The sequence below is a fragment of the Archocentrus centrarchus genome, chromosome 9 (genome assembly GCF_007364275.1).
Source record: "Archocentrus centrarchus isolate MPI-CPG fArcCen1 chromosome 9, fArcCen1, whole genome shotgun sequence".
NCBI lineage: Eukaryota > Metazoa > Chordata > Actinopteri > Cichliformes > Cichlidae > Archocentrus > Archocentrus centrarchus.
The window spans coordinates 4,386,431-4,412,732 of record NC_044354.1 but is presented as its reverse complement, the minus strand read 5'-3'; the positions used below and the strand labels follow the sequence as shown (position 1 = coordinate 4,412,732).

General features: G+C 38.9%; 1 protein-coding gene across 1 annotated transcript in view; it reads left to right on the top strand.

The window, feature by feature from the left end:
- Positions 1-6,207: 6,207 nt before the first annotated feature.
- Positions 6,208-26,302, top strand: part of aacs (acetoacetyl-CoA synthetase) — a 40,793-nt gene continuing 20,698 nt past the window's right edge. Inside the window, 10 exon segments of the mRNA XM_030737067.1 lie at positions 6,208-6,556; positions 7,588-7,691; positions 8,387-8,507; positions 9,661-9,774; positions 16,063-16,160; positions 16,622-16,736; positions 16,878-16,959; positions 17,078-17,231; positions 19,542-19,622; positions 21,318-21,442. Of these exon segments, the coding sequence (XP_030592927.1) occupies positions 6,418-6,556; positions 7,588-7,691; positions 8,387-8,507; positions 9,661-9,774; positions 16,063-16,160; positions 16,622-16,736; positions 16,878-16,959; positions 17,078-17,231; positions 19,542-19,622; positions 21,318-21,442 (1,133 nt within the window). The 5' untranslated portion in view covers positions 6,208-6,417.

Sequence of the window (26,302 nt, the reverse complement as noted above, 5' to 3'; positions counted from 1 at the left end):
CAGCTTAAACTCGGAGAGCGGGAGGATCCAAGATGGCGGAATGAGCGGTTGCATTTTGCAGGCCCTGATGTATATAGTTTTCTTTTAGTCCTTGAATCTTCATTTTTGTGCATTTTGCCGCATAAAGTGAGTTGTTTGACTGCTTCTTAAAAGTTTGCCGACCTTTTTGTAAAGAAACAAGTTTCTAAAGTTCTTTTTGTCAAGTTACTGAATACGGTTGGTAGTAATGGAGGATCACGACTACGACATGGCTGCCCCCCTCGGAGCTGGGGATGACGGACTCAGCGAGGCTACAGACATTGAGACAGATGAGCAGATGTCCAAGGCTGATAAGATCAACCAGGTACACACTCCAATTAAACCTCCTCACCCCAAAAAGCACAAGAAAGATAACCGAAACCCTCACGGAGATTGTATTGGCGAGACGATTCTGCAGGCGGTGAACTCACTGACTGCGAAAATGGATACCCAGACTGAACTTTTGCTAAAGTTTGAAAAAAGAATTGAGGAGAACACTGTTGCAATTATTGAGAACAGGCAAAACATTGAAGCTCTACAGGGAAAGATCAGCAAACTTGAAGAGGAAAACAAGCTACTTAAGGAGTCTGTGTCTGAGCAAGCTCGTTATAAAAGGAGATGGAACCTGAGGATTAACGGTCTGGCTGAAAAAGACGGAGAAGATATAAGAGAGGTTGTCATTGGCATTTTAACCCGAGTGGTGCCCGTCTCAGTGGAACAGCTTCGCGGGTCGGTCGACACTGTGCATCGCCTGGGTAAGAAAAGAGACCCCGCCACTTCAAACAACGCTCCACGTTCAGTAATAATCCAGTTTGTGGCGAGGATGATTCGAGATGATGTGTGGAAGCGATCCAGAGATGCCAGGGTCTGTCAGGAGCTGCATATCCAATTTAAGGAAGATTTTTCCAAAGAAGACAGAGAAGCTCGTAAGAAGTTATGGCCGAGAGTACGGGAAGCCAGAGAGAGAGGGCAGAGAGCTTTCCTGAAGGAGGGATATGCACTGATTAACAATCAGAGAGTCGACCCTTAGTAGCCAGAGCTTCCCTGTTTGACGGTTTATCATTCTGCCTCACCTGACGAGTTTATGGTAAAATGCACCTTGCCCTGATTGTATAAAGGACAAAACTCTCATTCCTGCGCATCTTTTGGCTCTGTTTTCTAGATCTAAACATTTCAGACATATTATCTTTTATTTCTTTAAATGCTAGGGGGCTTAAAAACAATGTGAAGCGCAAAGCGGTTTTTCTTTTTTGCAAGGAACAAAAGGCTAATTGTGTTTTTTTACAAGAAACCCATTCTGGGGAAGACGATGTTAATTTTTGGAAGTTACAATGGGGTGATTCAATTTTTGTCAGTCATGGTACATCTCACTCAGCTGGTGTCATGATTTTGTTTAATAGATTTCCTGGTAAAGTTATTGATCATACAAGCGACATAAATGGGCACTGGTTGATTGTAATAACAGAAATCAATGATGAAAACTTTATTTTAGTGTGTGTTTATGGCTACAATGAAAGAGGAAAAAACAAGATGTTAATTTCTGACTTATGCAAACATATTACAGATAGTATGCATGCTTATTCAACTGACAAAATTATAGTTGGTGGTGATTTTAATTTGGTGCCTGATCTTTGGTTAGACAGAAATCCACCTAAGGTTAAATATCACAAGTATGATGACCTGCTTGCCCAGTTAATGAATAGTGCCAATTTGATTGATTATTGGAGGGTTAAAAATCCTGGATCTCTACGTTTTTCCTGGTTTCATGCCTCTGGTAATGGTGTAAGCTCTAGAATAGACTACTGGCTCATATCTGCTTCCTTGGTAAACTATATTAACAAGTGTGATATCTCTGCTTCACCTTTAACAGACCATTGTATTATATCTGTATGCTTTTTACTCTCAAGGCACATTTCTGGTCCCTCTCATATCTGGAAATTTAATAATACTTTATTGGAGAATTCCAAATTTTGCAAAGATATTAGACAATTAATTGCGTATATTGATACCTTGGAAATGTCATCTGTAAGCAAATGGGAATGGCTGAAGTTTAGGATACGAGAAACGGCAATTCATACAAGTAAAAAATTGTCTAAGTTTAAAAAACAAAGACAACTTGATATTGTCACCAATATTAATAATCTCTGTGGAAAAACTGATTTGTCAGCTGAAGAATGTGTTGAATTAAGTAAGTTGCAGAATGAACTGGATACCCTATATCTGGAAAAAGCCAAAGGGGCCTTTGTACGCTCCCGAGCCCACTGGATTGAAGAAGGGGAGAAAAATACAACTTATTTTTTTAACCTTGAAAAACATAGACAGCTAAAAAAGAAAATTACTAAATTAAACATAAATGGATCTGTTTCTGAAGACGTCAGTCAAATCAATAAAGAAATACATCGCTTTTACTGCAACCTATATAAATCTAACTATTCAAAAACAGACTGCTCCAAATTTTTAAATGATATAAGGGAATTTAATAGAATAATTGATATAGACTTTAAACAATTCATGGAAAAACAGATTACAATTGAGGAGATAGACAAGGCTACTTTGAAGATGTCCACAGGAAAGTCGCCTGGTTTGGATGGGTTAACAACTGAATTTTACAGGTTTTTCTGGAAAGATATTAGAGAGATGCTATTCAAAGCCTTTTTAGAATGTATCCAAACGGGTAATCTTTCTAATACAATGAAGCAAGGCATTATTACCTTAATTCCAAAACCAAATAAAGATCTAACATCTTTGGACAACTGGAGACCCATCACTTTGCTCTGTACTGATTATAAAATATTAGCTCATGTTTTTGCTGAGCGTCTGAATAGTGGACTAAAAGACATAATTGATGAATGTCAATCAGCCTTTGTTAAAGGAAGAAGCATACAAAATCATATAAGATTGATTCTTGACATGTTAGATTACCGTGATTTTATTGACAGCGATTGCCTTATACTGTTCTTAGATTTTTACAAGGCATTTGATACTATTGAACATGCCTTTTTATTAGATGCTCTAAAATTTTTGGGTTTCGGAGATTATTTTTGTAGACTAATTGAGATGTTTTACAGTGATATTTATAGTTCAGTCTCCTTAAACCCAGGACTTAGCTCTAGATTTAAGATCAAACGAGGCATTCGCCAGGGTTGCCCTATTTCCCCAAAATTGTTCATCCTCACTACTCAATTGTTAGCCTTAAAAATGTATAATAGTCCGGAGTTACAAGGAATAAACATTTTTGATAGAGAATTTAAGATTAGCCAGTTTGCGGACGATACAGCTTTGTTTCTTAAAAACTATTCAATGGTTGAAAAAGCCCTCAATGTAATCTCAACATTTTCCAAAGCTTCAGGGTTAGGACTTAACATCAAAAAATGTGAGATTTTACCCATTCATAACTGTACACATAAAAACATTTCATCAATTAGGGTCGAAAATGAAGTGAAATATTTGGGCATATTATTATCAAAAAATCTAATAAGAAGAGAAGATGTTAACATCTCAGATTGCCTAATAAAAATTAAAAAAAATCTTAGCCGTTGGTTGACAAGGGATTTGACTATTTTTGGGAGAAGTTTATTAGTTAAAGCAGATGGTATTTCCAGGGTCATTTATCAGTGTAATTCTATGTATATATCACCTCAAAATATGAGAAAAGCTAACTCCATTATTTTTCAGTTTTTGTGGAAAAATAAAACACATTATATTAAAAGATCCCAGTTAGTTAAAAAATATGAGAACGGTGGCATTAATGCATTAGACTTTGAGGCCATGGTTGGTGCATCTAGGATCAAATGGCTTAAAACATTTATTCTGCAGCAAAATTCATTGTGGTTTCATATTCCAAATTCTCTTTTTAAGCAACTTGGAGGAATTGAATTTCTTTTAAAATGTGATTTTGAGATTAGTAAAATCCCAGTCAAGCTATCTAACTATCATAAACAAACTCTCCACTTCTGGAAAATGATATTTCAGCATAACTTTTCACCCCACGGATCCATTTTATGGAATAATAGGACAATTACTGTTGGTAGGAAATCATTATTTAGGAAAGACTGGCATGAAAAAGGAGTTATCTTTGTAAACGATATGTTAGATTGTTGTGGAGAGCCAATAGACTACTTAGCTTTTGTTAGGAAATTTAATCTTGATTGCCATTACAAAGATTTTGAAAAGGTGTCTAAAGCGATTCCTTTAGCATTGATTCAGTTAATCCAAAATGTTATTAGGTATTCAAAAGTGACCTTTTCGATGCCCACATTAAAGATAAATGAATGTGCCCTAGTTGACTTTAAATGTAACAAGAAGGTTATTAATGATGGTATAAGACAAAAGATTTATTTTGACTATAATAGAGGTTCCTTTAAGATGCATCCTAAGGCAAATGAAAAAACCAGGATTTTTGCTCATTCCAAGTTTGTTAAATGGCCTATAGCCCCTAAAGTGAAAGAAACCCATTTTAAAATCATTAATAAAATATATCCTGTATCTATGTTTCTTGAAAGAAGATTTAAATTTGATGTTGAGTTATGTGTTTTTTGTAAATCAGCAGAGGAATCTCTTGAACATTTGTTTGTTTTATGTGAATATTCACAGAGTTTTTGGACTGACATTGGGAACTGGATTAATCTCAAACTTAACGTTCCTTCATTTGATGTTAGTTCTATTTTATTTTATGTGGAAAACTTAAATCCAGCCTTCTCTGATGCTATAAATATAATTGTTCTTTTAGCCAAATACCACATTCATTGTAATAAATGGAAAGGTAATAAGCCCTCCTTTTCCTGTTTCATGAACGAATTTAAATTATATTATTCATCGATATGTAAGATCAAAAAATGGAAAACTGCTAGAATCATCTCACAACAGATAGCTGAAAATTTTCTGTTCTAAGTCTATATTTGTTTGGTTCTCTCTTTTATTATTCAATTCATTACTATTGCATACCCCCTAGCTTGTTATCCTCTATGAGAGTTTGTATTCTGAAGTTGTTTTATACTGTTATTGTATTGTTCTTGAACGCTGTTTAATAAAAAAAAAAAAAAAAAAAACCGAGACGCCTGTCGGACGACAGCTACACGCCTCTCACATAGACCGATCTGTCGGCTGATGTGGAGCGAGTGCGCCGAGGACCAATCGAAAGCCTTCGTTTGGCGTGCGGGGGATGTTCAAGATTTCTGCAGCCGAAGTTGCAGCTGCTCGGGTTAAAGCGATAAATGTAAACAAAAATAGATAAAAAGACTCGAGACCTTTCCAGGGTCTCTTCCACCTCCCCCCTACTCTCACTACAGATCAACGTAAATTCATAAAAGTTTTATCAACACAATAAATTCATTTAGCACAAAAAGTAAGGGTACTTATGTTTGGTCTAGCCTGGAGCTGTTTTGCATTGGGAGAGAAAATGTAGCAATTTTTTCATGGGTGCAACCCATATACTCAACTCTTTTCTTACAAACGTGGCACCATTTATAGGAAAATAAACAGGCTTTCCAACAGGCTAAGATTTATTGCCAAGAAGTATTGTTACAACAAAGAAATAACTGACTAAACACAAAAATCTTTATCCTTTTGTGCAGATTATTAAAAGTGAACGACGATAGAATGACCTGACAGTTTGATAAATACTGATGATTAATACTGTTTTATTACAGGTAATCACCAATATTGATCTTTACAATTTTTTCTAGTATTTGCTAGTTAACTGTGTATTTGCATCATATCAATATTTTTTTTAAATAGGTACTATAGTATATAGAGTATAGTGTATAGTGTGAATTACTTTTTTTTATTTTTATTCTTCTTATTTATATGTGTGTGTACATATGGTTGCAGGTACAAAATACATTTCACTGTGCATTGTACTGTGTATAACTGTGCATGTGACAAATAAACACTATCTATCTATCTATCTATCTATATTGTGCAAAATGTAATATCTTGTTATATGCAAGGTTTTCCTATAAGTCATCATTTATAGCTAAAAATATAAACCCTAAGTTAATATTTAGGAAAAATTACATTGGATTATTAAAAATGTGTATATAGTTACCTGAGAGAAGGTTTCTCTATAAGAAGACGCTGAAATTAATTGGGAGCGTTTGCTTGTGTTCTGTGTAACACTGCCAAACACTTGTCAACCACTGCCGGTCTTGAACAGAACCTCCTCGACTACGTAATGACGCCGGGGCGTGGCCTCTCAGTTTTCCTTGGCAGACCCACGCTCTCCGCTGACAGTGAGCGAAGCTAACTGTCAAGTACTCGCGTGTGGTGCCATTCAAATTAAGTGGCTATCCTGTGATCTAATTTATCGGGAGCGGTCACCACACGAGCAGTTAGCTTTCATAAGGCGCTCGGGATTCGCTTTTACTCGTTGTTGACAGGCGACAAAGGGACGCAACAAAGATGTCTAAAGACACGGAAGGAAAGAGTGAGAAAATTATGGATATGGAGAGCAAGGTTCTGTGGTACCCGGACTCCAAGAGGAACACACAGATGGACAAGTTTAGGATACAGGTCAACGAGGACTACGGTCTTAATCTGGGTGAGTGGGGTCGGAGGGAGGGAGCCAGACAGAGAGAGTAGGTGTGTTGGAGAGAATACAAGTCGGATTATTGAGCCTACGAAGCTGCATAACTCAGGCGAATAGAAACAGAAAACAAGCAGCATCTCAGTTTTGCTATGTGTCAGTTCATGTTTTAAAGACAGTCAATTACCTCCAAATTACCCCTGTGTGGTGATGGTTTGCTGTGCAGCATTTCAAGCTAGCTTGTTACCATTTGAACAAATGTAAAGAGGGAACATAGACAGTGAATCAGCATAAACACATCTTTGCATTTAATGGCTACTAAGAATGCTATTAAGGATAGCATATTATAACCGCTTCACCACACCCTGTTCAGTAATTATTAGCCGTTTACAACCCTGTGCGTTCAGGTTTTGATTGCTCCAGGATGGAGGAGAGCGGCCTGTTTCAGTTATCTTTCTAGTACCGTGACAGTCTAAAGAAACAGGATTTAGAGGGAATGCTGAAAAACGTGGTCAGTCTGCTAATGAATAAATAGAGAGGAGGAGAGGAGCGAGGTAGGTACGAGAGTGGAGACAGCCGTGGGAAGTGTGTGTGAAATAATAAAAAATAGTATTGTCTTATTTTCAACATGGTGATTTTGTGTTGTGTTAAATTTGGTGGTCCTAATTGCTCCTCAGCAGGTGGAGTGATTTTTATTTTTATTTTTACAGTATTCCCACAGAGTGGTTGTGTAGGTCTCATGGCGAGCAAACCTTTTTCCTGTAAAACCAGATCTGGTTTTCAGGACTGACGATCACTTCCCTCTGCAGAAGGTTTTGACAGATACATTTCCAATTTTGTATTGATTAACAATTTAGGAAAGAAGAGAGATTAACTGTATTAGTATCTCATGAATTTATGGAACAGCGGCATCAAATTGCCTCAATTGGTTTAAGTGGTACTTGTTCTAATCTCTGGTCTGATCTTTACTGTCTTTTTTTTTGGTGCTGATTCACACCAGTAAAAAAAGTTTCTTCTCAAATAATGACAAATCGTCTGTCTTCTAGCCAACTACAGTGACCTGTACCAGTGGTCAGTGGACTGCTACGCAGAGTTCTGGACAGAGGTGTGGCGCTGCTGTGGAATCGTGAGCTCCAAGCCGTATGAAGAGGTGAGTCCATCCGTTTTGGATATAATATCCTAAAGATGGGAATAAAAATGGAAAAATAGAAAAGTGTTTTTATTTCTTAGCCTCTTTGAAATTCAAAGACTGTATGGCTTTTAATGGCGTATCTAGATAATTTGTTCACTCAAAACTATATATTTTATACTTGTATAAGTGTAACTGCCAGGCTACATGGAAAACCAAACTGGAAAAAACAGGGTTCACTCATTTTAAATAATTATTATTTCATTTCCTGTTATATCTTCTTAATGCTGCTTAGTTCTAGGATATACCTCCTCAGCTGGTTGTGTGAGGTAATAAATAGTGTGGCACTGTAACCTGTTGCTGACACGCCCCTTCTTTACACATGGATGTTTCCTCTTCATTCCATTGTGTAAGCAGACAATAAATAGAAGACAGGCAGACAATTAACCAGTCAATCAAGCATTTCGTTAAATCATCTACTGTGGGCTGCACTTCTATCTCCCAGTGTTGCCTTGGTGTTTTCCAGGAAACTCTTTATCTCACTGAAATTTTGTTGCAAGTCCAGCGTGACACATACACGTGCTAGTTACAAGGAAAGAGGAGAGCACAGCGGCAGTGTGTGATTGTGAAAAATTATTGTCCAAGCAATTTCACGAGAAAGAAAGAAAGCATCCGAGCCTTTCTGATGTGCTGCTCCCCTGTGTGCTTTTTTCCAGGTGTTGGATGTATCCAAACGGATCTCAGATGTTCCCGAGTGGTTTAAAGGGGCTCGGCTCAACTACGCGGAGAATCTGCTCAAACATGCAGACCATGACAAAGTGGCTCTTTATGCTGCAAGTATGTATATACTGAAGAGTATAAGGTGCTGATGAACGTATAAAAAAATTGGGATTTTTAAAATTGCACCACAGGGGACTCATTTTCTGTTTATTTATTTGTGCTTCTCCTTATGGTGAATTTTAACACTCTTTTTTTTTTTTCCCATTAATACTTCAATACCTGTGTGTGGTCACTTGTGTTTTTCTTCCCAGTGTCACACAAATTGTGATTACTTATTGTTTTATTTAGTCTCCATGTTTTTTTTTTTTTGGTTTGTTTTTGCAGAGTTGGGAAGGTAGCTGGGCACAGGATTGATGCACTGCTGTGCATAAGGTTTCATACGTCACTTTGCTATTAGATTAACGGCTCTCAGGACTGTCAAGCACTAATGGATAGGTCTGTCTTTATTGCCGTGTGCGTGTGTAGCGGGGAAAGTGGGCCCTTGCTCATGTACGCAACCTCCCTCAGGAGCTGTAACACAATTATAAGAGGCTCCATCGGTCACAATGCTGTGGAGCCTCTAAATGTCAGTAAACTATTACTTATAGAGCTAAGAGGACTCTTCCTATGTGTGGTACCGCATCGTCTCACTCTGTTTATTCCTCAGTCTCTGTCTTTCCTTCGTTTTTCTTTTCTTGTCCTGGCTCAGAGGCTTCATTGTCACTTATCTTACCCGTATATCTGTATTTTTTGACATGTGTGACATGCAGGGTTATGACATTGGTTAGACAGGGCTGTCACTTCCAGCTCACCATTTTTAATGAGAAGGATTACAGGTGTAAATGGGTCTTTTTCTTACCCCAACGGCCTAAACCTAACCAAACACCTTTTGGTGCCTAAAGCTAACCAGGTAGCTTTCAGTGCTTTAACCTAACCAGTGACATATAAACCTGCACCACCGCTCTTACAACCCCACTGCAGCAATATTGTTGCAACAATGGCAAAAGACACGTTGTGTGTAATAGAGAGCCAAAAGTAGCATCTGACAAAACAACATTATATGACATCCTGGGATGGGAACAGCAGTTCACAAATTGATAACTTATAGGGAAAAAAAAAAGTCACAGAATTGCTGATTACTGATTTCCATAATAACTTTTTTTTTATTTTACAACTTTATCTTTGTTTTTGTGCAGATATCTTAATTTTACTTTGTGTTTCTGTCCACCAGAAGAGGCAAACGAGGAGATCGTGAAGGTGACTTTTGGGGAACTGAGGCGTGATGTGGCGTTGTTCGCTGCAGCCATGAGGAGGATGGGAGTCCAGACTGGAGACAGGGTTGTAGGTGAGTCTCATAAATTGTATTTGTGTTTTTATAAAGGATGGCTGCCACATGGTGGTTGCTTACTCACAAATACGTTGGTAGATGAAGTGATTTCTTTCCCCCCACTGTGATTTTTTTTTTTGTTACATTTAACTTCTTCCTTTACATTCTCCCCACTTCTTCCCCTACTTTACTTCTCTGAGACCAATTGCAGCATCGGTTCTGTGCAAGTATGTTCTGTGTACTCACTGGTAAGGATGGCTGGCTGTTTTGGCTCAAGTTTGCAGCCTCTTTCTGAATGCCCCATTTACCTTTTCAAAGTTTGTGTTTGTATAAGGAGATGCTTGCTTTTTTTTTTCTTTCAGTCACCACCATTAAGTAGAACCAAGAGTATAACATTCCACTGAGCAGTGTCATTGCAGTATTCCTAAAAGCATTAATGTTGCAGTTAACATCGCCCAACTCTTTTTTTTTTTTAAATTGGCAGCAATTTGCCACCAGAAAGTCTAAAAAGTGTTCAACAATTCTTTAGTTACAGCCGGTTCATGTAGTGAAGCCTGACTGACTACACTGGGCGTTATCTGTCGCCATCTCTGTGTCATTTTCTGGTATGTGCCCCAAATCTAGCCTTGACACAGCACTGTACACGCACCGACCATTTTGTTAGGTACATCTGTTCGACTGCTTGTTAACACAGATATATAATCAACCTGCCTACTCGGGAGCAACTCCGTGCATTTAGTAACGTAGACACGGCGAAGTAACCTGTTGAAGTTCAAAGTGAGCATCGGAATGGGGAAGAAAGGGGATTTATGGGACTTTGAACATGGCATGGCTGTTCTTCCCAGAAGGGCTGGTATTTCAGAAACTTGCTGATCTACTGGGATTTACCCACACAACCATCTCAAGGGTTAAAAGAGACTGGTCTAAAAAAGAAAAAACATCCAGTGAGCAGCAGTTCTCTGGGTGAAAATGCCTTGTTGATGTCAGAGGTCAGAGGAGAATGGTCTTCAAGCCTGATCTGATTACCGTATTTTTCGGACTATAAGTCGCTCCGGAGTATAGGTCGCACCAGCCAAAAAATGCATAATAAGGAAAAAAAAAACATATATAAGTCGCACTTTTTTTGGGGGGGGGTTATTTGATAGAATCCGAGACTCAGAGCAGAAGTTCAATCTTGAAAGGCAATTTAAAATAATAATGGATTAAAGAACAGGGCGAACACGGTTACGCCTACGTTATGCTAACGTAACACATTCAGCTACATAACGCACAGCGAACAGAGTACGTGTCTGGTATGTTAACGTAACATTAACAGTTATTCAGATAACCATAGCATAAAGAACATGCTAACAATTTAACCAAACCATCAATCCACTGAATTCTTCATCCTCGGTGTCACTTCTAAACAACTCCGCACACTCCGTACGTAGACGAAGCGCCGCTTCCTCTTCTGTGTCGCGTTAGTCAGACTCGTCGTCAGCTGCAGTTCCAATTATTCCAGCCTTTCTGAATCCCAACAGGATGGTTTGGTTGTCACTGAAGCCCATGTTTTCTTGATCCATCCAATGACTTCCAGGAAAGTTGGGTGGCGCATCCTCCCAGTTGCCGTTAAGCTGTGCTCTCCGTCCATCATCCACTGCGCCCACAGGTTAAGCAAGACTGCCTTAAAGCTGCAGTTCACGGAGATGTCAAGTGGCTGGAGTATTTTGGTTCATGTGTTATAAATTTCACATATAAGTCGCTCCGGAGTATAGGTCGCACCCCCAGCCAAACTATGAAAAAAAGTGCGACTTATACTCCGGACAATACGGTAGTCTCGATTTCTGCTGCAGCATTCAGATGGGAGGGTCAGAATTTGGCATAAACAACTTGAAAACATGGCTCCATCCTGCCTTATATCAACAGTTCAGGCTGCTGCTGCCAGTGTGATGGTCTGTGGGATATTTTGCTGGCATGTTTTAGGCTCCTTAGTACCAATTGAGCATCATCTAAGTGCCACAGCCTACCTGAGGATTGTTGCTGACCTTATCCATGTCACAAAACTCAAAACATCTCAAACTGGTTTCTTGAACATGACAATGAGTTCACTTATTTAAACGGTCAGTACTAGCAAAGTGTGATTAATAAAGTGTGTGTATATTGACATGTCCATGCTGTGGTATTATCAGAGGGTTCAGTTACACTAAGATTTGTCATATCTTAGTATGTATAACAAAATATCCTGACCTTTGTCAGGAGACTGCTACACTTAAGTTATGAATGAATGAATCAAAGGGGTTTCCTGCTTTTGTCACGAGGGAACAATGTGACAAATACCTACTACTGTTTATGAGCTTATTGTTTGTTTTTTGAGCTGGCTCTGTTGAGGAATGGGCAGTGTGTATGAAAGTTAGAGGCTCTGCATGCTCAGAAGAAAGATGAATATTGTGGTAGGGAGATCCATTAGCTAAATGACCTGTGCTCTGTGGGAATCTCATTAGAAAGACGAGAGGGATGGAGGGGGGCTACAGAACCACAAGAAAATGGAGAGAGACCAGCTACATCATCCCTCCTTTCTCCTTCCTCCCAATTAATTTCTTCACATATCTCAACATGAATCTGTGTGTGTGTGTGTGTGTGTGTGTGTGTTTCAATGTGTTTAAGACAAAGATGTCCTTGTCCCCCAGGTTGTAACTAAAATGTCGCATCAGTGTCTGTAATCCAAGAGATATATAAGCACTTAGCTGATGAAACCAGCCATGCTCTATAGTGGAACCTGGGCCAACCCAGCACACACACATACACACGCATTGTCTCATTCATGCACCTTTCATTGCTCTCCTTGGTCTCATCATCTTCCAACATAATCCTACAGAAGCCTCTATCCAGCCTGACCGCCATTCAGCTGCTACTTCTTTTGATTTTGTGTCATTAATACTAAAACTAATCTAATTGTACAGAACAATTAAAATGTGTTTCAGTTAGAGCATTTTCAGCAGTAGTTGCATTTATGCAGTTAACTAAAAGGAGCAGAAGGTAAAAAATATCAGGACACTTCTTGCTGCTGTTTATCATTATTTTCTTGGCTGTTACTAATCTAAATGGATGTTACAAACTTTCTTTGTTTAATGTCCATCCATTCATTCTCTTCCGCTTATCCTGTTCAGGGTCGCGGGGGGGCTTGAGCCTGTCCCAGCTGTCATAGGGCGAGAGGTACACCCTGTACAGGTCACCAGCCTGTCGCAGGGCTAACACAGAGAGACAGACAACCATTCACACCTGTGGGCAATTTAGAGTCACCAGTTAACCTAACCCCGTTAACTGCATGTCCTTTGGAGGAAACCCGTGCAGACACGGAGAGAACATGCAAAATCTCTACAGAAAGGCCCGGGCCAAGGTGGATTTAAACCCAGACCTTCTAGCTGTGAGGCAGCAGTGCTACCCACCATGCCACCATGCTGTCTTTGTTTAATGTGCTTTTGATTATTCATATTGAATGTAGACATAACATTTAACTATTTAGAATCCCTTTCAAAGAAACCTCCTGTACAGCTTGAAAAGCTTCCTAAACCCATTAACGAGCTGTATAATCACAGATTGTTTTACCGCAAATGAGCTTCACAGCTGAGACAGGATTCACTTCATTTGACATTTGTCAGCTTATTTAAAACCCTGCAGACCACAGATCACGCTTTTGCTCTCCTGCAGTTATAACCGGCATTTTTATGGCAGGAATTATAGCTTCCGGGGTGGCCAAAAAAAAATTCCATCACACCAAAGTGCTCATTGTCAACTTGAGGTGCAGTTTGTGTCTAATTAAGTGCCAACATGCACTTATACCTGACAGCTTAGTATGCATGAATAAACAGCTGGGGCAACAAAGGCAGCATGTTACACTGATCTGTAAGCAGTGTTGTCACAATCCTAACAAAGTTTCATTATAATAACCACAGAGGTCGTCAAACTGGTTTTTGGAGTAGGATTATGATCCATGACGTAATGTGCTCTGGGTCAAGGTGCGAAGATATTAGTCAAAGCCAGTGTAGCAGGATGGTGATCCGTCAGCCCAAGATTTTATCAGGCGGGATCGGCAGCCTTGTTGCAGCAGGAGAATGCAAAGCAATCATAAAAGTCTGCCAGGAACTACCAGCTGTTTTATTAGATGAGATAAGATACATTATCAACAGAACAGCCCTGTGTTTAAAGGTAGCATGGGAGCTCCTGGCACGATTTTATCACTACTTCTCGTCATACAGTCACAATGAGCTATTTTTTTCTTCCTATTACGTGAATCTTTGATAAATCAAAAATTGAATGCAGTAACTTTCTGAACTTTTGCAATTATTTGTGAGGAGGGAAGACCCCCCCCCAGAGGTGCTTTAGTTTTCAAGATGTCACTGCCAGAGTCAGAACAAAGCACAGCAATATTCCTCTAAGGTCTCCCTGCAAAAGTGGCTCAATTGACAGATTTTTGGAACGCCCCATAAAATAAACAAAACAAACTGCAAAATAATGCCACGTCGAATGGGAGATGTTACATCTGAACCCGTGTAGTTTAATAATTGAAACTGATTTATCCCAAAGGTCCTTCTACATGTCTGAAAACGCAGAATGTGAATATCGTGACGCACTGAGGAAATACAAACACAGAAGTACAATAGGCAAAGATTTCATATGTGAGAATCTGTTATGAATGTATTCATATACGTTTCAACAGTTTACACTGGGATTGTCCCACAAACACCAACCAAGGTTAGCTGGAAAGGTCTGACTGTGCTGAATCCAGCAGTATCATATGTGACTGTATCATATGTGACTGTATCATATGTGACTGTATCATATGTGACTGTATCATATGTGACTGTATCATATGTGACGTCAGTGTTCTACATTAACAGGTTTATGGCATGTAAAAATAAAGAGGTGCAAAGTGGTTGGATCTATCACATGATCCATTGCCCATCATGTAATGTTTACGTTAGTTGCGTAAAATATGCATATTTTATGTACATATAAAATATGTAATGTACGTAGCATCTTAAACAAACTTAGGTATAGTCACTGTATTAAGGGCTGCATCGATATCAAGCATTTCGCTGTATAATAAGTTTATATAGCGACATTTTAATGTTGCAAGTGTTGTGGGGTCACAATTACAGTTTAAACATACTGGAAAGAATTAGCATCCCAATTTAGCATTCCTTACTTTACCTGGTGAACTTGTCTATAGTTGTGTCTCCATCTCTGATAGTCTGAGTTTTGTGGTTTTGTGATTTATTCTTTTGGATTGAATATGTGATTTATTTTCAAGTTCTACCCTTTCAATATATTTCCTAATTCTTCGGAGTTTCGTTATCTTTAACGTCTAGTTCTTTGTTTCTCGTTGGATGATGTTAGTTCCCTTTCCCGGTCTCGTCTCTGTGTCCCGTCCTCATGATTGTCTGGTTTCCCCTTTTGTAATCCCGTTCTGTTCCTCCTATCTTGTCTCCATGTTTTCATCTGTCTCTGTGTCAAGTTTGTATGTCTTAGTCTTGGTCTCAGGGTTTGTTATATTTCCTGTTTTATTTTGGTAGTCTTTGTCCTGTGTGTTTGGTACTCAGGTGTACTCATTTCCCCAATGAGTTTCAGCTGTGTACTTCTGGGTCCAGTCCAGCCCTGTCTGTATTCAGTTTAATCTGTGAGCCGAGTATTTCTGAGTTCAGTCCTGTCTTCCGAGTCCTGCACTGGGGTCCTCTTCCTGCCTGCCATACACAGCAGTCCATGACAGTCCGTATATATTAAGAGAAAAGACCTGTGATGGCCGTGGTCACCATTTCACTTATTGATCACTGCCAGACAGCATCTCATTGTTGAGAGTGAATGAATATTCCTCCTTCACCAAATCAGTATTTCCTCTCTTCTTTGTATCCAGATTGTTTTATTTCAGTTTTTGTCTCAGTCTGCGTGTTTCTTCCTCTTGTTTCTTTGATGCTTTCCAATATTCTCTCATTTAAGTTTCCTACTGTGTGAACTTACTGCGCAGTACTACAGTACTACCAAAACTACAGAAGCCCAGCTGCTTTTAATATTACTGCTGTTGGATAGCACACGACTACAGAGCATGACAACCTAAACAAATTTATGATCTTGCTACTCTGAAACTTGATGATAAATAAATATGCGTTCAGTCCTCTGTTGTGTTCTAAATTTGTTACTGTGTGCTTTTTTTTTTTTTTTTTTTTAGGCTTTTCTATATCGATATATTTTAAAAAGTCATAGTAATTTTTTAATAAAATGAAATTTTGCACTGAACCATGTTATCCTCCCCTCTCTCCCCTTTCTCCCTAGGTTACCTACCCAATGGTATCCATGCAGTGGAAGCAATGTTAGCAGCAGCCAGCATCGGAGCTATTTGGAGCTCCACATCTGTTGACTTTGGAGTCAATGTAAGGACTTTCCTGTATTTCTTTATTTACATATATTTGATTAATACTTTTCTTGTATTTTGTCTGCTGTATTAACAACAAATAAATATAAAGGGCTGTTTAATTTGCCACCTTCGGCATAATTTATATATTTGTGGATGTAAATTAAATAGTAGTGTGCCTTTTGAGTACTAGTGTTATATATATTTTTCCTCTTAAGTATTGGGCCATTGGTCTTTGATCAGCTCTTATTGGGGAAGAGGCCTTCACAGTTCCTTTTCCTGCCTTCAGTCTCAGCATTTTCTTTCTGATGTGCTACTACCCCCTACTGGCAGATTAGAGAACTACTATTGCCACCATGAAGTAACCGATGGATCTGCATTCTTCCCTACTTATTTTTTGTTAGAAAATGTTTTTCTTTTAAATTATTATTATAGGTTTTTCCTCTCAGAAATGAACTGAACTCTCTCATTTTATTTCAGGGTGTCCTTGACAGGTTTTCTCAAATTCAGCCCAAACTGATATTCTCTGTTGCTGCTGTAGTTTATAACGGGAAAACGCACGACCACATGGAAAAGCTGACCAGTGTTGTGAAAGGTTGGTTTTCCCTCTTGGGGAAAGATCATTACTGGAAAATAACAAATACGTATATCCTTACTGATGGTATTTAGAAACCTAAATGTGAGTGTAGAGAGAACACAAAGCATCAGCCCTTTCCTCTGTCTGTCGCTCTTCTAGGTTTGCCAGATTTGCAGAAAGTTGTTGTGATTCCTTACGCTCGCGCCAGACATGAAACTGACCTTTCCAAAATCCCAAACAGGTACACATCTGTAAATGTGATTACATTGTTACAAGTTTTTAAACTGAGAAACTAAAACGGACATCTTTCCTGTATTTCTCTCCATTTAAAAAAAAAAAAAAAAAAAAAATCCCCACAGTGTATTCATAGATGATTTCTTGGCATCTGGGCGTGGCGAGGGTGACCAGTTCCCTCAGCTGGAGTTTGAGCAACTTCCATTCAATCATCCTCTATTCATTATGTATTCCTCTGGAACCACAGGAGCTCCTAAATGTATGGTCCACTCTGCTGGGGTAAGAAGCGCCTCTAAATTTAAAAGCTTTAGATCGTTTTCACTGAATTTGTTGTATCACACACTGCTGATAATTTACATTTTAAAGTTAAAAAAATCACATTGCCATCATTGTTGAGTATACTTGTTTGTCCTTGTATAACATACAACTTCATTGCTGTTTTGGTAGCTTATGTTTTGTTACTGCTCCACAAGAGGCAGAGGCAGCTGCCTCGCTTACTGACAAAAAAAATATGACACACTGGTCACAGCTGTTTGCAAACCTCTCTTGGGCTGACCCGTGTGTAAAGAGCCTGATGCGCTCTAAAAGACTAGATTAATGTTTCCAAGAAGACAAATGAGGGGGGGAAAAAAATTAAGGAAGCATTTAAATTTGTTCAGTAAAACATCACCACAGGTAAAACATCAGATGGAATTTACTCAGTTGTCAGGCAGTTATGGATTACTAGATTTCCATCTTGTCAGCACTGAAAGCATTTCTCATTTGAGCTGAGGCTTGAAGCTAGTTCTCGACCTTGAAAGCAGAAAAATCAGCTGAAGAATTGTAATATGTGCTATAGAAATAAAATAACTTGACTGCACACATCCTACACATCCTATCCTGTTTTAATGACTTTGTAAAACATGAAGGTTTTTTATTGTTGCAATAATCACTGTGTGAGTTCTTTGATTCTTTAATGCAGATCATTTCATGCTCCTGTCTGTATAGTTACTTTGTGAAATGGCATGAATCCTATTACACTCAATTTTTTGGTGCTATTCTCATCATTTTTAGTATCCCGTCACAGCAGCTGCAGTCATACAGCTGCTGACGGGCTCTGTAGTTTCATTTCACTTTCCATCACAAGATGGCAGCAGACCTCCATCAGCAGATCCTAGAAAGGTTACTTGCTCTCCAGAGAGTGCATGAATGACATTTTCCTGCAACACACCACATCAGAGGTAGGGAGAGTGTGAGGAGAATATTTGATTTCAAAAAGACCACTGGACTTTGAAAGCTGGAGCACTCACCATTTCAGATGGTTAACCCAGTCAAACAAATGCATTGATGCATTTTCACAAAACAGTTGGTGTCCCTCTCGTTCTGAAGGAGCCCCCAAAAAATCACAGGGAAAAAAAAATTCTTTTTTGGAGGATTTCTTGCATTGTTTTGCAGTAAAATAAAGGAGAGCAACACTGCGACTAACAAAACAACAGTAAGCTTGGACCAGCGTACCAAGTGTTCATATGGATGAAGAGAAATGGAAACCACATTCTGAGAAATGTGAAAGTTCTTACTGAGCGCTCAGTTACACTACAGGCCACATTCAAGCAGCACTTTATTCTACGCTTTAAAGGCTTTTACCTGTCACGCACACACTCACACGCTGATGGATGCATCAAGAGCAATTTGGGGTTCAGTATTTTGCCCGTGGCCACCTTGACAGCCGGGGATCAAACCACTGACCTTCCGATTAATAGATGACCCGCTCTACCACCTGAGACATAGCTGCCCTGTTTTCAAAAGAAAAAAAGTTTTGGTTTGATTTTTAATGGGCTCCATGCTTTCCCTGTCTGCACCTAGTTTTTTTCTTTTTCCATCTTGGCTTTTACTCTTACCTTCCTTTCACATTGGTTTTAGACTCTAACTTGCATTCCTTTTTCTTAGGTCTTCTTTTAAGATTCTTATCAGGTTAGGTTTCCTCTGCTTTCCCCTCTCTCCTCTCTTTCCTTCCCTTATTGTCTCTCACTCTGTCCCCATCTCTTTCCTTTGTCCCCCCTCCCCTTCTCCCCATGCAGCGATAATTGGACAGTAATGTGTTGGTGAAAACATTTCGTACTGTGACGCTGGCAGTCCTCTCTGGCTCAGCCAATTAGCCTGGGTACTGTTGTGCTTTCTGCTTTGTTATGGCTCTGTTAACATGCTGTCAGTAACAAGATGGCACGCACCAAAGGATGGGTATGGCAGCTGAGTCCAGCTAAAGATTATATGCACACACATACACAAATACTTGGAGCACCTGTATCTATGTAAGGATGGGCTCAAACACGGTCACATACCCTTCACCAGCAATAATAAACCTACCAACGCTGGAGACTGTAAGAGAAGTCACACTTAGCACAAATTCCCCTTTTTGTATACAGTAAGAGTCATTGCACAGAGTTTTTCAGCATGGGTAAACATGTCACATTTGTATGTTCCAGGACAGCTCAAATGAACTGAACTGTATGACAGATAATAACTAGATAATTAGATTGGTGGGCAATGATACGCTACATTCAGTAGATGCTAATACGTTGCTTAAAAGATGGTGCACTCTTGTCTTTTTAGGGCACTCTCATCCAGCACTTGAAAGAACACATTCTCCATGGGAATATGACCAGCAGTGATGTCATCATTTACTACACTACGGTAGGTTCACAACATGTTTAAAATGCCGCACTCGTGGTTCGGGGGCTTTTTAGGAAATTCGTTGTAAGAGCTCCCCGCACTCATTTCATGTGGTTTGGAGTTTTGACAGATGTGGAGTGGGGTTCAAAATCCTGAGAGTACCCGTGAATCCTTCTATTTTACATTTACCAAATCAAAAAGTTTCATTACAAATGATGATACCAGCCTAACGGTTCATGTGAGTCCATGAACTTCTTCATATTTGGTATCCCCCCAGGTTTACCTTTGATGGACTCAAGCTGACACCGACTCTCCAGTTTTGTGCAACATCAGCAAACTTATGTTTTTCCAGCACAATGATCCAAAGAGCTTCTTGGAATGAATGTTTCTTATTCATAAAGTGCCCCCTTTAATGGTCAGTGTGCTTGAGATGATCAGGTTACTATGGAGGAAGGTCCGTGACAGTTAGTACAGTTAGTACTTGGCCTTTTATGTGTCCCTGATCCAGCACACCTGAATCACATATAGAAGTCATTAGCAGGACTCTGGAGAACTTGACTGCAGACTGAGGAGGTAATTCAGTCATTTGAGTCAGGTGTGCTGGATCAGGGACACATCTAAAACCTGCAGGACACCGGCTCTCGAGGCCTGGAGTTCCCTACCCCTGTTCTAGAGGTTCTTGCAGACCTTTAAGGTGTGTCTTAAGATATGAATTCACCTCCTCAAAAATGCAACAATATCCCTCTTTGCTTGACACAATCTTCACACTTTGGCTTAGTTGTTTCCAACTATTGAAGTGCAGCTTGAGGCACAGACATATTTACAGCAGGTGAGCAACGGCTGGAAGTTGATACATGATGTTATTTGAGCAAAGCCTCTGATGAGTAGATCAAGTCCACTCAAGTGTCTTCTGAATACTTTCATACAAGGATATGCATAAAGGAAATCTGTGGCTTTGCCTACTTAACTCCTTTTTTACCAAAAGTCAGTGTTGCTTATGTTATAGTTACTGAGTGAAGAATTGTGAATATTATTTTTCTTAATTTATTTTTAATAATGTCTTGTAGCTCTGCATGCTTTTAAATCTGGGATTTTGGATACATTTTTTTGAATATCCCCAGGATTATGTGAAAATCTGACCATTTTTTTGATGTGGTTTTAAATTTCCTTCATTCACTTGCAAAGTATATGGAAGTTTTCAGATTTAAATGAAGTAGCTCCCATCCAAGAAAAATACTATTGCACACAATATTAGCTGTGTCCGTTCTGGAGTTCCAGCTCTTGCAATCAACTAATCTGCTGAAATACGCATAACATGCTTAGGTGTTGTCTCTAAATAGCTTTTATTTATAAAAAGTAGTCGAAAAGGACAAATTCCATCCATCCATTCTCTTCGCTTATGTTTGACATTATCTGCCTAACTAATCAACTTGTTAAGAAACTTCTGTAACCTGATAAATCAGCTGTACGTGGTATTGTATGCATTAGCACTGTAAACAGTTTCTCTGCAGCAGAACCAAAGTTGACTTTATTCACATGTGAAGACAGGTGCCAAAGCAGCATCTCAGCATGCAGTAAAATGAGAAACATAATCATGTGAATCACAGTCTGCTGCAGATGTTCATTTTGCTGCACTCTGCTTTATCCGCGTATGAAGAAGAAAGGTGTTTCATACCAGATAAAACTGACCCACTGTGTTTGCACGTGTGGTCTTAGACTGGCTGGATGATGTGGAACTGGCTGGTATCTTCACTGGCAGTGGGAGCCTCAGTCGTTTTGTATGATGGTTCACCACTAATGCCGACTCCCAATGTACTGTGGAACCTGACAGACCAGCTAGGGTGAGTTAGCCACACACCAATACAAACACACATAGATACAAACAGCAGAGAGGCTAAAAAAGGGAATGACTATCGGGGGGGGGGGAGGAGGAGGAAATGGCAATGGCTAAATTGTGCTGCTGTTCTTTCTGTCATTTACTTAAAAATTTCTCTTTGCACTCATTATGAAAGATGTGTCAACAATTCTCTTTACATTTCATAGAGTTTTCAATGTTTTGACCTGCTGACACGTACTTTACTAACAGAAGGAGCTTAGGTTTCGGCACCCAGGGCTTCTGAAATAACAAACTGTTTTGCTCCAATGGTCCGAAAAATGGACGCTCCAAATTCTAATAGATTCTACTGACATCTGTTGTAGTTTAACAGCATTTTAATAATGGGTAAGAACAAGGAAAGATTTTTCCTTTTATTATATAATGCTTTGGAAGAGATGCATTAATAGTATGGCAGAAATCATACAACAAATGAATATAAAGTCAGAAAGAGAAGTTGCAATGAATACATGTGAATAGATGTATATGAATATAAATACATTTGAAAGACTTGTCATCATAAGCCATCAGGCAGAAGCTATATGACAGTTTACTGTATAATGTACTGACATTTGGACAGAACATAATTGTAGTTTTGAATATCTTTAAAAGAAACCAGCTCAAACATACAAAAGAAACCCTGAACTCTTATTGATTGCCACAAATGAGCTGCCTTGTTGTCATTTTGAAAGTGCACAGTGAGGTGTTGCACTCAGCTGAACAGGCTGTTCCAAGCCAGCAGGGTCAGCAGTCCTTTAAGCTTTTGATATGGAGATTGATGGTGATGTTCATTTGAATGAACCTAAAAACCCAAGCAACACAACCAGAGAAGCTGAAACCTAGAACTGGGTATCTAATTCAGGGACGTTCACCCTCTAAGATGGACAGTGTGGATGCCACATACAAAGACAGGGATTGAATTTCATCTCATAACCTTTGAATACATGCCCCCGATGGAAACATGATTTAAAGGCTTGTTTACATTAGAAATATATTTGATTGCAACACATTTACAATGATAACAACATCAAATGTCTGAATTTGGAATACTCTTGATCTAAAGGTGAGTTTGCTCCTGGATTGGAGTGAGACATTGTCTAAACTCTCTGCTCTATATCCAAATATAAAACAATATTACAGCAGATCCTCTGTATCTTGGTAATATCCCTCCCACCACCACTATCAGCACCAAAATGCTAAATGTTAAACCCATAGTACTCCTCTCCATAACTGGACAATCTGCTCCATAGTTCAGTTGTTCTGTCGTACCCCCCCTCATGGCGTCAATGATCACCAATAGCGTCGGTGCTGAGAGGCGACAGAGAGGTTAACATACACCATTAGGATAGCACTCTCTGTCTTTTTATGCTGGGTCTTTATTTTTTTCCCTTAGATCCATTCTAATATATTGTCATTTAATTTTTTTTTTTCTGCGTAAAACATCTCCTCCGTCTCTCCCCCACTGTGCACACGCAGCAGAGCTTTTCATCGACAAAAGTGCTCGTTTTTGGGGGGAAAAAGAGGGTTTAAGGAGATAATCGATAAACGAGTGTCTTTACAAATGTACACTCAGTTTAAAAATCAAAGCAGCGGTCTGAAATATTCTTCTGTTTTACTATCATTTGATAATGACGATGATGATGATTGATTGGTGTTGCTGTTCCACACAAACATTCATTTCAGAGCGTGCAGAAGTCTGGACATGAAGTTGTGTGCAGGTGTGTGCACACTGAGACACATCTGTGGTGCACGTCTCAGTATTTGTGGCGATTGCAACATGAAACAGCAAGACAGATTTAATTCATTATGAATCTCATGATAATGATATTATTTTAATGCATGAATTGGTCGGCAGTCGCTTTGGCCATTGTCGTTCCCCGACCTCATCATCGATCAGCACAACCCTAAACTTTTGTTATTGTTCGACTGCAGAAAGAATAAAGACCAGCTGGTCAAGAATTCAAGTGCATGCGTGTGCAGAGAGGCAATTAACTGATTCAAATATGATAGAGGAGATGGTCGGCACATATTTTTCCTCATTTTGTACCGTGTAGTGTGTTTTTCAAAAGGTATGCAAGTTTGTGTGCTCTGCTCCAGTAGCAACACTCATAGCATTTCCAATTAAAATTTCAGTTTTAAGACCTGGCATAATGTTCTGTGAGAAGCTGGAAAATAGCAGTGGATAATTGCCTTCAAAATACAATATACAATTAGTCTTGAGCAGTACGATATGCTAGTTTGACCAGCAGTATCTTTTATTATCTGTTACAAATGAAACTCATATATAGTGCTTTAGCTAGACCCTGAATACAGTCCTTTATTCAGTAAAACATAATATATGATGATAGTCTTTCTGTAATACCTACTGCCGCAGTGTTTTAAGGATGCAGTGAAAACACATTATAAGGTATTAGAATATATTAATATACTTAATGAGTTAGAAAATAGAAGCAAAGATTGCACAAATTTGATAAATTGTATAATGTAAAGTGTTCAAAAAGATACACAGTAACACATAATGGTCTGTTGTTATACTTAATTGGCTACATGTACATGGATTGTGAATTGAGCATTACAAGGCAACATAGCCTATATTTCATTGTGCATTTTTGAGCATTGGCACAATTTCAGACGACAGTCATAGATTTTGTATTGTGGGGCTCCCGACTGTAAGAGTGTTATTTTGTACACTCAGTCTGGCTGTGGTTAAATTATGAAAAGAAATGTACTGTGGTCAGCAAAAGTAAAACCCTTAAGGGTAGTAGAGCCATCTTCAGTGGTGGCATATTGCTTCAGCAAGGACTGGAATAATGGGGAGAACATTTTGACACATGGGGAATATCTCAGGTGCCAAGAAAAAAATTGTCCTGCAGAAACTATTAACAGGATCAGTGTGCAGGTCCTAAAGTTAAACTTAATTGTTATTAGGCATTTCAATTATTAATATAGTAGGATCTTCAAATGATGATTGGCTGCTTTGTAACTTTTACAAAAGTTTGAATGTTAGGAATTATAGCCATTTTTATACACAGTGCCCAATTTCAGAAGTTCAGTTTTTAATTGGACAATTGACTGACAAACAGTTTCATTTCCAGATGATGTCTGTTCTCATATTATTCCATCACAAATTACAGATAAAAGAGCTAGAGTTGATTCCAAGCGTTGAACTTGTAGCTGTTCACTGAAAATTAGGTACAATTAGGTACAAAGAGATGTTGATGCAAGTGAAGGAGGCTATCATTAGGCTATAAAAACTAAAATAAACCTTTCAGAGAGAGAAAAAACTTTTAGGAGTGGGCAAATCAACCTCTGGTACATTCTTGAAAATAAGAATACACTGGCCAGCTCAGCAACAACAAAAGGCCTGAATGACCATAGAAGACAACTAAAGTGGATGATCACAAAATTTTCCTTAAATAAGAAAGCCCCCTTCACAGCATCTAGCTAAGTCAAAAATACTCTCAAGTCTACAATCAAGTGCAAACCACTGGTTACACTAAAGAACAAAAAGGCCAGAGTAGATTTTGCCAGAAAAAATCTAAAAGAGCCTGCAGAGTTCTAAGAACAATTCTTTGGACAGGTGAAACTAATACATCGTGTCAGAATGATGTAAGAGAAAAGTATAGAAACGAAGGGTAACAGTCATGATCCATGCACACCGCATTATCTGTCAAACGGGGGTGAAGGGATGTTATGGCCATGGGGGTGTACGGTTGTCACCTGAACCTGGTTGTTAGTGTAATGACCCAAAGGATTCTGCAAAAGCAAGTCAAGATTTTCTCGAGGCAAAGAAATTGACTGTTCTTCAATGGCCAAGTCTGTCACCTGATCTCACTCCAACAGGGGGATGCTTTTCAGTTACTGAAGGCAAAACTGACAGCAGAGAGACTGAAAAACAAGCAAGCAGTAAAGGACCTGATTTTACAAATTACCTTTAAGAGCATCTCAAGGGAGAAAATGCAGTATTTGGAGATACCCACGGGTTCTAGACTTCAAAGGACTTTCATCCAAGTAGTATTTAAAAAAATTACAAAGAAATGTGTAACTGTCCAAATACTTATGGCCCTGTATGTGGTGGAAATATTCAGTGAACAAGGCAAGGAGTACTGTTAGCAAAAAAATACCCACATAAAACCATCTAGTGAAGGGCTACCAACATGACAGAAGGACAGATAGAACCTTTTAAACTGTGCAGAGAGATTTTGAACCAGTTAAGTGCTGATGTCGGCACTATTATTAAGTTTCTTGAGCTCCTCTGGGAAAGACTGACATGAGTTTTTTTGCAGACTGATCTTCTGAATTGAGGCTGGACATTTTAATTGGGACTAAATCTGTCAGAGCCACAGGAGTGTAGAACCTATACTGACGCTTCCCCCTTTTGTCTTGAATTAATGGATGATTGTGGATGATAACCATTTAACTATTGACTTTATGCTAAACAGATTAAATTCAAGTTATAGGAAAAGAGTAGCATTTGGTAGCTGTTTGCTGTTCTATCAGGAATAAAGAAAAGGTGAGGGGAGGCTGAAGTTTGTTGAACATCTAAGAAGGCATTTTTATTTTAATTGGTTTCACGTTATGATTTTGAAAGGCTTGTTAACAAATATGAGTAATTTTACTAGTTCTCGTGTCAAGTAAATTTGTTCGGTTTACTTGAGCAGAATACCACCACCCGTACTTGTCTTTACGGGATGAGGTTCTCAATACCCACATCTTTCCAACCCCGTCACTGCCTATAAAATGCCACATATAAATCACATAAAAATATCAGTCATTAATTCACTCCGTTTTTATGTCACGAAATCCTTTCAGAGCCTCAAAATTTTGT